The sequence below is a fragment of the Carassius carassius genome, chromosome 1 (assembly GCF_963082965.1).
Source record: "Carassius carassius chromosome 1, fCarCar2.1, whole genome shotgun sequence".
NCBI lineage: Eukaryota > Metazoa > Chordata > Actinopteri > Cypriniformes > Cyprinidae > Carassius > Carassius carassius.
Window position 1 is genome coordinate 19103959 of NC_081755.1, and position 13377 is coordinate 19117335.

Sequence of the window (13377 nt, forward strand, 5' to 3'; positions counted from 1 at the left end):
CATACTCAGAATTCATGCTCTGACCCACAACCTTAGGAGCCAAACAGTCTAACCACTAGATCACAACGTCCCCAAAAGTTTTTACAAAATACTCATCTCTGCACCAGTAGAAATAGTTTAACTTGCAGTGGACCGTTTTCCTTGACAATGTGCAAATTCTGGTCACGTGCATTCCTGAAAATAATGAATTATGGGATATGCTTAGTCAGGCCAAGACTGCAAATGTGGGTATTGGAACAGGCCCTTAGGAAATGTTTCTTGAAGTTTCAATTAAAGACCAGGCAGTGACCTTTTCCAACTCTTGGATGTTCTTTAGTGGAGCTGCCATACTGGATGTTCCCATTTCTGCCATTTATTGTAAAGCCAGTGGTCTGGCTCAGACAATTTTGTCAAGTCCATTTTGGGCAAAATCTGTTGGAGGAGTATGTAGGTCTATTTACATATGTCAAATTAGGGGACACATTATATTTACTATACATTCTTCAAAATGGTGGACAGGCAAAATTACAGAGAATAATAAATCAGACATCGTTGAAATCTGTGTTAACCAAGAAATGCAAAGAAAACAACATTTGGACAATATTTTCGAAAGGTATAAATGGTTTTATAAAAAGCCTTACATCTTTATGTATGTTCAATAATCCATACCAAATGTTGTGCAGATACGTAAAAGTAATGAAACAAACAAATAATACATGGTATACAGAAAATGAATTAGATCCTGTAAAAATTGTCATGACTCAAAGAATTCATAGACACCAAGAAAAAAGACAAACAAACTGACCTGTAGGTGGTGCGCTCAACAAATTTGGCAGGTCCCCCTAACTCATGCTGTCAATGAAGCATACCAATTTTAGTTCCAATACATTAAAAGTGTTGCCTAGAAGCTTTTGTCCAATTTCAAGTCAACATTGAGAAATTGAGAAATTTGTGTTACTGTCACTTTTGAGTTGAATATCAGAATCATATCTCTGTAGCCCTAAATTGCTCAGATGAATTGGTCGTCTGAGAAACATTTCTTGAGGTTTGAACTAAATTTGAAAAGGGGTAGCAAATAAATGAAATACAGTACATTTAAAATTGTGGCTATACTGAAATGTGCAGAATATTAATGTGAGACAATGAATGAAAAAGAGGGAAGTGGTTTTTTAACTGGTGGGTGTGCTGTAGAGTTGGTTCTAGAGACCACAAGTAGTAATAATAAGGTTAAAACCCCTCATAGCTGTATTGTGTCACTGCATTGTGAACTTATTCACCTCTTTTTCAGCACTGTGTTTAATAAGGCAACTCTTCAATACTAATAATGGTTTGGCTTTTTGAGTGTTTCAATGCTAAGGGAACAGCAGACACTATTATTCAGTGTGCCTTCATGTGTCTGTATGAGAGATCACTCATCATATTGATCAAGACAACAGACTCAATCTCACAACAGCCATCAAAAAAACAGGCTCAGCTTTTATCCCCAAATCACAACAAAGCAATAAAGATAAAGATTCTGTTTAAAGAAAATGACACACTATTGACAATGACACATAATTTCCAATACCAAAGTAACATATTTCTTGCCTTTTTTGTTCTACAAACTCTATAAACATTATCAGAAAGTGTCTTACTTGATATTCGGCAAAACAGATCCATTTGTTTAAATAGGCCAGAAACTGCAGGCTTCATTAGCTGTCTTTGCTTCACTGGTGGTGTGTGCTGATTATGTCACTAGACAGAAAGCCCATACAGGCTGATCTGACAAAAACGACCTCTGAAAATATTAAAAAGCACTAAAGCTGCCTCCCCTGCTGATTCAGGAAAGGATGTCCTCTAAAGGTCAAAGATCCGTGTTTGTCAGATTAAACCTCACCAATCTGTTACCTGTAGCTTTCTGCTTAATCCAACACTGAAAAAACAGATGGTTGTAAGGTCACTGGATATTCAGGGCTGAGCCCAGGGACATCTTTTGATGAAACATCAGTATACGACACATAAAAAAAAAACAAAAAAAAAAACTTGTTTTAATGTACTAAACCTCAGACATTCCAAAGAATGTTTTAAAAAATGCAGAAGCCTCTGGCATCACCAGACTGGGAACGCAGTCCTAGTTTTGAGGTCAGTCTCCAGACATTCTCGCAACAATTCTTGCAAAACTCTGAGGATAAGCCAGCATGCAGCTGAGCGATTGCCATACGCAATCAATTCAACCTTACGACTCTGCGTCCACAGACAAGCTCCAGCATGCTGCTTGATTTGCATCTTTTATTATCTTGTGCAGGGCAATTATGCACATTATGCATATTCTTGCCTGGTGCTCTGATAAGAGACCATTTATCTTCCAGATAAATATAAATGTGGGGGCACCTCCTAATACAATAAACTGTGAATTGCCAGATTGGACCTGTTTACTGCATATCTCTCCATTTCAATAAATCGATTCAAAATACAGCCATTCAGTAGTGTTATCACTCAAAAATGTTAATGAAAGCCTCAACGTGGCATTTTTCATATAACGTTTCTGTAAAAATATATACACTGGATAACTATTCCTCTTTATGCATTGTGATGCATTGTGCTGTAAGTGCAAATATCATGCTTTGCATTCATTTAGTAAAAAACATTGTTAAACGTATTGATTGTTATAAAGTTGACATTAAACATACTTGGAAATGAAAAAAATATATTTTCAGAGAACAAATTAACATATATATTAAACATCACTGAAAGGCTGAGAAATATCAGATTTTTTTAGCTGTATCACCCAGCTCATATCTCGTAGTAGATGAAGCATCGCTATAAAAGCAAAATGATATATCCATCATAATAGTTCCAGAGAGCTTAGATTGTTTGGTAAATGGACCGTGCAAATGATTTTACACACTGGCATGATTTCAACGGATTTCATCACAGAATATGCTGATCATTTGAAAAATTCAGAGCCTAATAGAAAGCTTTGTTTGTTATTTTAATATCCAGGGCAGAATGACTTGTGAGTGTTGATGAAATGTTGTATGATTTGATGTTAATTTAGTCTAATGCAGGACTGTCACTTAAATTCATGGGTAACCAGTTAGTAGAAGGCTATAATGGACCCACTAGATGATGACCTGGACTAATGTAATGCAATATTTTGCTTGCTGGATATAAGGTCAATTTACTAAGCTGAAGAGGTAGAATATTATGTGAGGACTGACAGTGAAAGAGTAGATAACTCAAACCACAAAACTGTAAAGTAGAAGTTTACCACAGCTCCCTGTACAGCCATAATTGCAAAAGGATATTTCCTCTGAACACAGTTCGGCATAGGACATTTGAACCTGCTGCAGTGATTTGTGTGTGAAGTCTCTGAAGGCCATGGATTTCAAAGCTTTCCTGGAAGCTTTTGAAGTTTTGAGTCTATGGCCGGAACTGCTCTCTGTTCTCTGCAGACATGCGGGTCTCATTCTCTTTTACATATGCCTGTTTTTGCTATGTCTCTTTGAGAAATACAGGGGTATCAGCTGAGTGCAAAACGCCACAGCCAAGTATACCTGCTGAGAATTGTGAAAATAGAGGTCTTGGTAAAATGGTCTTGGCTATATATGTTCTGTCCAAAAGTCAGTGTCTCAGTTTTTTTTGTTCTGTCTTTTCTTCATATCATTCCAGACAGACTGGATGATGGTGAGATAAGAGCTCTGTATGGATCACTTGCTGTTGTCAGACAAAAGTCTCAGTGGATTATTACAATTAATGTCAAAATGAATGTTTGGAAATGTAAACTGACATGTCCTACCGACACACTACAGCAACTATATACTAGATAGATAGTCAGACAGAAAGACAGCTCTGTATAATAAAGCCAATGTTGGGGAAACTATTTCGCTCACTGGGGTTTTGGCCGGATGACCTGTAAAGAACCATTGTTAAACTTTATATAAAGGGGTCATATGATGGAATTTTAATTTTTCCTTTCTCTTCAGAGTATTACAAGCCCTTGGTGCATAAAGAAGAAAGGTAAAGTTGCAAAGACTAAAGTATCAAATCCAAATAGATAATCTTTATAAAAGTTAAGAGTCAACCACTTCCGTGTTGATGAAAGCGAAACTACATTGTTCCAAAAGAGGACACAACTACAAATCAATGGTTAAGTTGTATCTACACCACTGTTCCAGAACAGTTCAACCCAAATATTCAGATGTGTGTTGTGCATTTTATGGAGAATGAGGACTGTCTCCTGGACATGCGGACTAGCCTACTATGTGTCTATGGCACAAAGGCTGTTTCTATAAAGTGGGACAGTTTTAATTTTGCAAGGACAGTCTAGCACTTCTGACCTGTAAGTAAGTTTTTATATATTTAAATAATTTGCCAATAATGATTCAAGCACATGTTTTGAGCAGTGTTGAGTAAGATTGTTGTTTTCTTGTTTTTCCGATTTAACCAGCACTATACACAACACAAAGTGTAAAAAGACAAAGTCATTCCCACTGGATGCAACAAATGCCCTGTTTGTAATGAGTTTTATTGGTTTTGTCTCCTCTGATGTCCGGATCGCGAACAAATCTTTCTATTTAACTGGATCTTCTTAGTGATCCAGTCGAACCAGTTCACCAAATCGAACTGAATTGTTTGAAACGGTTTGCATCTCCAGTACGCACTAATCCACAAATTACTTAAATTATACAGTTTATAAACATGCCTGGCACTCCCCCTGACGTGAAATAAACCAATACCACATGTTATTCAGTTACTCCTAACAGTACATTAACTGAACTGTTAAAAGAGAACCGATAACGTGATGTGCACGAGCAGAGGAGCTGGAGTCTCATCCTGCTGGAACACGGCATCACAGTATGGAAAGGGAGATAATATTTCTATTCTACACCCAAGGCATTCAGCCAAACATAACATACTGTATAGCTGGCCAGTTATAGCACACCTTGCTTTTTCATAAAGGTGAGGCACAGAAGAGAGACAATAATTTACATTATATGGAAAACAATGTTTTGTTTTGTTTTTTTACCTTAAACCACATAAACACATTGCATTACACCAAATACACAAAACAATGTTATTTTTTAACAACATCATATCCCCCTTTAAAGCAGAACTGAGCAGAAATTGACGTGGAATTAGGAATGAGAGATTGATAGAGACAGAAGTGTTGAGGGGGTGGCTGATAAATTCATGAGCTTAATTTAGTCTGTAACTCATAGAAAGCCTGAAAGATGCCTCACGGAAGAGCATATGAATCATGATGAAACTCTGTTCAACTCTTTCAACAAACGCAACTTTTTCAGCAGGTTTTTTTTTGTTTTTTTAAGTAGGCTATCATGACACTTTTGCTAACATATAATGATGTGGTGTTACCATTACTGGTAAATGCATATGCATATTTATTAACAAAACCTAGTTTTGACTCAGTTATGCAAATTTCTATGCTTAGTTACTAATTATTCATTCATTTTTAGTGTACTTTTTTTTTTTGTTCGAGCTGAACACTGTCAACTAAATTGAGATTGATATATATATTATTATTCTTATTCTTATTTATTTATTTTTTTAAATGAACCTTCTCCCTTGTTATCCCAAAAGTGAAATATCAAAACAGAAAACCAGAGTTACACTCCAGGGATGCACTGGTTTATTTATTATTATTTTTTTTTTTTTAAAGAAAAGCTTTGAAGAACAGTGCAGCTCTTCTGTGTCTCAGAGCCAGCATGAATTTCAATTCTCAGCAGGTTTCTTAGATGATGCCACTGATGGCAAAGCTGCATCATCACTGTCAGATATCCCAGAATTCCTCCTGCTTTGAGAACGCCAGCTCTGCATGATACAGGGGCGAACAATGAACATTGCACATATCCGAGTCAACAGCTTGAAAAAGACACATACACACACATACACACTCGCGCACTCACGCATCTCTAAATCAATAGTCCCAATGCTTTCTGAAGTTGTACACTTATGAAACGTCCCATATTCATTTACATGCCATCTGGAGCAGCTACAAATGTAAATACACCCATTTTAAAAGTATATTTTATTTTGTACAAACAGTAGTGCATATGAAATATGTAAAATGAACATACAGTATTTACACAATGAATTTGAGTAAATCTGTAAATATTTCCCTTTTTTCACAGCAGATATCTTTATTCCATATGAACTTAGAAGTCAACATTAAACCAAAATTACATAATATGCACAGCTGGTCTTATAGTACATGATATTGTTAAGAAAACATTCTCTGTAAACTTTCATCAAAATATAATAGCTCGCACCACTTCGGCTAATTAACCCTTCATGTTTGGATTCAAAAATGAGTCTGCATTCAGTTTAACTGTCCTGAACATGTTACAAATGATCAAAGTAATACCAACAAGAGTAAGATTTTATTGGTTTGGCGCCAAAAGTCTGTGAGGTCTATTGCAGTCTGTAGTAAATTCCAGGCTTTCTGATTGATTGATTGATTGATTGATTGATTGATTTAGTTTGTTTATTTATTTGTTTTCTTTGAATTCAGAGCATCCAGTGATAAAAAATGATGACTGGATCTGGAAACGCTTCATTTTAAAGTGACAGTACATATGTTACATGCACTTTCTATATAAAAACAGCAAAGTATGCAGAATTGCAAGCAACTAACCATGAAGCAAACCCTAACCTTAACCCTACAGTATGTGTTGTTAATTAGTATGACGCAGTACTTATTTGTGTAGTAACAATTTGCCAATTTAACAAATTGCCAATCTGTAATGTTACCTTTAAAAAGTGTAAAATGTGTATTATATGCCTATATTGCGGTGGTAATGCAGACCCAAAGTTGCATAGAAACTACAGCTAACAAACCATTTCCTAAGTTGCTTTTTCTTCTCCTAAACAGACATACATGTTCACAAAAATGTTTCTACTTGAAACTCTAACGCAAAGCTACATCAACGTGTCTGAAAGGGTTTGTGTTCAGCAGTAGACAAAAAAGATATTAGTCAGGCTGTTTCAGGATACTGTTGTTGGTAATGCAGGTGAATTCTGGTCAAAGAGCCTCTTCAAAAGTACATACCAGAGGTGGTTTAAAAGGAAAATATTTCTTTACAAACCACTTAAGACTTAAATTGGGTGATTCTAAATCCTTGCAGCAGTTTCTAACTATTTCACTGGTTGTGTCAATCACAGCCTAACAACTCATTAAACCCTAAATGTTAGCCTCAGTATAGTGCTGGCAGAACATCTGGATAGATAGCAGCACTGTTTGTCACAATCAGGTCCATGGGTTTTCTGAACTCTGAACTGAATCCATTAGGTCTGAACTTTTCTTAAGAGATGAATGTGTGATTTAGTTTACTGATTCATTGGGCTGTGGCGCAGGGTTTGCACTTAACTGGTTTTGTGAAAAATGATCATGTGACTTTATCCTGGTACTGTATGTTACAGCCACTTCGACAATCCAGTCAGATCCTGATGGATGGAATCATGTCTCACTCTATATTTCTGTGAAACTTTTGTTTGATCAAATCATAATGCCATTTGCTACAATTTCGAGATTCTCCAAAATATAACACATTAAAATGGGTTGTGTAAATAGCACTGCAATGGCGATGCATTTTCATAGGTCAACCTGGAAGGTTGCATCACCTTGATAAAAAATTACAAGTGGGTATGACGCATTTTATGCTGTTGAATAAAACAACTTTCGAAAGAAGGAAAGTATCTTGAGTTTGTGTTAAACACAGACCTTTATCATGCATTTAACCACAAAAAAATGTTTAAAAACCCACTGACTTCAGTATGGGATTGCTGAGATGCATCTTGTTTTAGGGTTCTGGCCTACACAAATACATCCCTGCAGGACTCTATAATCTTTCAAGCTGACTTTAAAATTCATGTACAGTTCTGACACTTTCAACATTCCCAAAGCTACAACTTCTAGAGACTGAACTGTATTACAAAGGAGCTCAAAAACCAAACTCAAAACCGTATTTTGCATTTATTTTCTGCTCACGTTGTCCACTCTTGAAACCACCACCAGCCGAGCTCTTTAAGATAGTCTCCATAGATGTTGAACCTCATAACATCAAGTTACCATCTCGCTTATACTCACTAGCTCAGCTGGAGGCAAAGTTTAGCTTTGGATCAAAGTAACTGAGAGTGAGGACACTTCTCAACGACCTCAGTCCAACAATTCCCACGAACTTGTTGATACCGGCGTTCCGGGGACATGTTTGACTGTGCAGGACTGGCCTCAGTTTACCACAGACATCTCCGGGGGTCTCTGGTGAAAGCTCAAAGGCAGTCCCTGCATAGCGCCACCTGGCCGTGGAGGTAGTCTCTGCACGGACAAAGCCGCTGGTGTTTGGCGCTGACTCCAGCGCAACTGAACAGCAGTGGCTCCTTTTGCTGGAAACACTCTCTACTGTCCACTTGTACGGCTGGAAACACGTGGTTCTTCTCCGCTTCTAAGGACTCGCACTGAGCGTTAAGCCTGAAAAACACACATTCACACGATTTATCTGTTTCAAGGAACTGCAGATGAGAGAAAATGGGAAAAAAAGCAATCAGTGAATAGAGAACAATGACTAATCATTTTTACAGTGGCCTTGGTTACATGAATATACAGTACATATCATTTATTTATTTTCATTTTCTTCATAGTGATTGAAGAACTGTCAGTTGTAAACCAAACCATCTGCAAAATGAATCAAAAAGCTTTGATTTGAAGCAAAAAAGTGTTAGAAAAATTTTGAAAAACACTAAGGCACATGGCTTTCCATATACATTTGTTCTGTTCATGAAGAAAAAAAAAATACTTTGTCTAAATGGCCAATTTACAAAAGTACAGTATCTGACGAAATCTACCAACAGACAATTCGTAATTGATGCATAATTTCTGTTGAATAACTCATATTAACTGACCACATATCAGTGTAAATTTTATTTAATTTCATGTATTATACTGTATTATATTTTTTAAAGGTGTAAACATGAATATGTGCATATTATAATATTAAACAAGGATTACATTGTGCATTATAATGTATTACAAAAACAGCAATTACAGGTTTTACATACAAGTGTCCCCCAACAGATGAGTGCCATAACATCATATTAACTGCAGTAATGGCTGTACAATGAATAAATACATAAATAAAACAACACGTTTGTGCCAAAATGCACATAATCCAGAAATGCTGTTTGTCTCTCACCCATTGAAGGCCTCCATATTGTTGATGAAAGGAAAGTAAGATGGCTCGCAGATTAGACCGGCATCCTGGCAGGTTTTCACACAGGATGAGTCCTCTGAGGACAGGAATAGCCGGAGGGCGCTGAGGGGTGGCCAGCAGGCCGGAGCAGTGATGTTCGGAGCCCAGATCAAAGCTGTGGAGTTGGGCAGCTGGAGGAAAGGACTGGGTGGATTCCCAGGCCATGATCTGGATTCATTGGCTGTAGGGAATGGACTGCTGTGGCGACAAAAATCCTGCAAAACACACACTGAATGTGACTATGACTGAAAACATCTTTGTAAGAGAGCCGTATTATAACTTGTCACTGATAGAGAACTTAAAGGTGCTGTATGTAGGATTGACAACTAGTGGTTGAACTAGGTATTGCAGTCCAAATTCAAAATATTGGAGAGGGTTTGTTTAATTTTTTTTTTTTTAACCCAGCCCCTACTGCTCAGACTTGACGCATGCACAGGTTGCCAGATTGACGACACCAACATAAATGAGCACAAATGACAATGAATGTAATGTAAGAGGCTGTGTTTTTTTTACCAACTGGCAACCCAGAGTGCCGAAATAAAACTGGGTAAACTGGCAGTTGTCTTGCTCCACAGCCCAAAACAAAGACAGACATTCCATCCTGGAACGCTCATTTTCAAAGGAGAACAACTTATTGTAGCATTTTTTTTTTCAAATAAACTAGTATGTTCATTTAACATGTTTTTTAAATATCTGCAAACATATGATATTTTTTATGCATTAGTAGAGTCAAAAAATACATGCAGCACCTTCAAATAATGTAAACTGCTATCTTACAACAATTTTGACATGGTTCATCCAGCCAGTTCTATCAGAATGTATAGTCTTTTTTTTATTATAATTATTATTCTTTTTTTCAAAATAATAATAATAATAATAATAATAAACAGAGCCCCAAAGCTTCCCACACACGATCAATTTATCAGGATAAATTCCCACAAAATCATGCTTTAGTCAAAAGAAAGACAAAATGAAACCGCAAATTAGGCATATTTTTAGTACCATTAGCAATTGGACCGACAAATTATAGATAATTAATATTAATTTTTTTTTTTCTATTTAATGTTACATTCCTATTATTTTGTTGAAAAATAAAAAAAATAAAAATGAATAAAATATAAAACTAACAATAGAAAGGCTTTTAATACTAACCAGGCATAAGGTATTTTCACACTTTGCCACCGTTGACATAACAGCAGTGTATAATTCTATACACCAAATCTTATCATGCATTTGTTTAGACGCTAATATAATTATCTTTATAATTATCCTTCTTGGTGTTTATAGTCTGCTTACTTACCTCAAAGATGTATCATATACTTTCAACAGTGTCAAAAGGCAATAAATGGATCACATTTTCAATAATCATTATTTCTTGTTAACCTTTAATTATTTTCTCCTTTAAAGAACTATTGTTAAATTAACTAATACAATTAATACTCCCAAGGGTCTTGTTTAAAGGAGATACAATTATGCCTGTAATTGAAAGAAGTCATTTTAGTTTATGGATGTTATTTTCAGTGTATGAGCTCAGAAAGGTGGGAGTGAGTGTTGAAGGTGTGGAACAAAGCGTTGTTCAGGTTCTCAAAAGTGTGCGTTTCACTTTATGAGCTCACATTCAAACCTCGAGGCAACTGGCTAGCAAGCTCAGCATACTCATCAAAGGCAAAAATATGCTTACGCTTATTCTCTTACATTTTTGTCTACGTGTGCATGTGTGTGTAACCAGACCGTTCTCATCCCAAGGCGTCATATACTGACCCTTTTGACATTTCGTCAACATCCTACGCACATGGCACCCTCTAGAGTCAATATTACACGCAGATAAAAATGGGCCAGAAGGCGCCTCCTAGCGGTCTAACCCTAACCCTAACCCTAACCTTAACCCATAATCTGTGTCTCATATTGACGCTAGAGGGTGCCATATGCGTAGGATGTTGACGAAATGTCAAAAGGGTCAGTATATGACGCCTTGGGATGAGAATGCGTTAGTGTAACACAGATCATAGACTTGCACCGCACTCAATTTATACGCTATCTGTCCTAAATAGTATACAGGATAAAGAGAAGTGTGTCCCAAATAATTAAAAAAATAAATGTTAGAATATTAAAGGCTCCTGCATGACAGTGTTGCCAGATTCGCAGTTTTCCCAAACAATTAAGCTTATTTTCAAAATACAGGGTTGCCTCTTTTGGCTAGTTATATAATATTACACAGCTGCCAAAAACTTTATCTGTTAACTATAGGAAAAATAAAAACACGTCCCTTGTTGATCCTTGTGTGTTGATCCTTGGAAGGGATACCTGAACAATCTAGCAGTTATGAGAGTAGGCTTAAGGCAGGCTAATTGAGTTTGACATTGTAAAACAATTGTTCATTGAAGCTTGTGTGCAGACAAAACGAGGATGTGAAAAGTCTTGACTGAGATCAGGATTAGTTTTTCATTTATTGCAATAAAGTGTTTGCAATCTATAGTACAGTGTATTAAAAGAATTGGGGGAAGTGCACATGCAATACACATTTTAAGGCAAAAATAAATAAATAATCTGCTACATCTATAATCTGCCAAATGCATCTACAAGGCATAGACATACATCTATATGTCTTTAATATTTGAACGATGTGCATAGTGAAAAACGCTAAATATATCGCATGAATTTGACTTGACTTTTATGGATGGCCATGACAGTTTATCACATTGTGACAGATATAAATGTATTTGAAACATTTATTTTATGGGAATCCCGCAGCTGTCAATGTAATAGGAGAGGATAAAAGCAGCTTATTTTGTATTCCCTTTGGACGAGTTTTGAGTTGACTTTGGGCTGGATTTTCTTTTCTGGGACTTGGCAACCCTGCTGAATGATACACTTTTCCCAGTGCATGTTGTTGGGCTCTTGTTGTGCCATTTCCTCATGATTTCATGTTTCTGTGGCTCCATAGGGATTATTTACATGGCATTTTTGGCTCACAAAATTGATGACAAAGAGATTGATGACAAAAAGATGACAAAATTGAAATAGTGTATTTCTATATATTTCTGGAGGTTGTTAGCAAATGACATTAAGGCAAATGGATCAATTTCTTCTAAACCATTTATGGTTGTTTATATTTGTTCTTCAATAGTTTTGTGCTTGAAATGCCTACTGTATGTACCTGATGTTGAATGTAAGCGTTCACTCTCTCCAGCATGCCCTCACAAGTGTACTCATATGGTATAAAGGGCTCCAGCTGTGCAAACAGACAAATGACAACAGACACAGGCTGAAACTTTAGACAGTTTTTCAAATTATGCACCAAACACATTATTATTATTATTATTTGTAAGTGAACTACTCGACCAAACAGCCAAATTTACCTGGCAAGAGTTGGTATACTTTCATATATACTATGTAAACAAATTGTAATAACATGTTTCTGTCTTTGTTTACTTACCCGATTTTTACACTGATAAAAAAAAAATAACAACAACAACTTCAAAGCAACAAACAACTTAATATAAGAAGTTATGTTTATAGTAAATGTAAAACCCCTTTCACATCAAAAACTGTAATGAATGAACCTCAGGCTGAAGGAACCTAATGGGTTTACATCAACAGTGTCTTTCCCAATGGCTTCAGCTGTTAGTGTCAGCTGTTAGTTGTCTCTTTGTAAGTGCCCTTTGTTTCTCTGGAATATCTCACTTGTGTTTATACTGTGCTATTTATTTTTTTGAAATCACATCTGTACAGTAAACACAGGATGAAGTGCAATACTCTTCAGAAAACAATGTTGCACAATTGTTATTTTAGCTAAAGTCATTTTTCTTATTAGTATGGTTGAACAAAAGAACTGTAACAAGGAAAACTAGTGTACCTTCTCTTTGAGAATATCTTGAACAGCTGTCTCGAATTCTTGAGAGTTGTTGAAGTCTACTGTTATGACGTGGGGTTTGCCAATGTACTGTTCAGTGTATGGGTGCTGAGATGACACCTGATGAGAAGAAGAAAACATAAGTGCTATCTATCATGAGTGCACTTCACTGATTCATCAGCTCCAGTTCATTTTCACAGTTCACAGCTTTGAAGATCAGAAAATCAGGATTATATGAACAGCAGAACTCTGTGCCATTCAGAAGTGAATAGATTGTACAGATGGCTATACATGCTTAAG

At 36.3% G+C, this 13377-nt stretch overlaps 2 protein-coding genes across 4 annotated transcripts in view; both read right to left on the reverse strand.

The window, feature by feature from the left end:
- Window positions 1–13377, reverse strand: part of LOC132140709 (NACHT, LRR and PYD domains-containing protein 12-like) — a 538723-nt gene that overhangs the window by 245613 nt on the left and 279733 nt on the right. The window lies entirely within an intron of this gene.
- LOC132140690 (alpha-1,6-mannosylglycoprotein 6-beta-N-acetylglucosaminyltransferase B-like) overlaps window positions 6713–13377 on the reverse strand; it is a 99931-nt gene continuing 93266 nt past the window's right edge. Inside the window, exons 14-17 of the mRNA XM_059549583.1 lie at window positions 13081–13197; window positions 12382–12456; window positions 9168–9439; window positions 6713–8446 (exon numbers count right to left, since the gene is read on the reverse strand). Coding sequence (XP_059405566.1) covers window positions 8248–8446; window positions 9168–9439; window positions 12382–12456; window positions 13081–13197 — 663 coding nt within the window. The 3' untranslated portion in view covers window positions 6713–8247. The remainder of the gene's footprint in view (window positions 8447–9167; window positions 9440–12381; window positions 12457–13080; window positions 13198–13377) is intronic.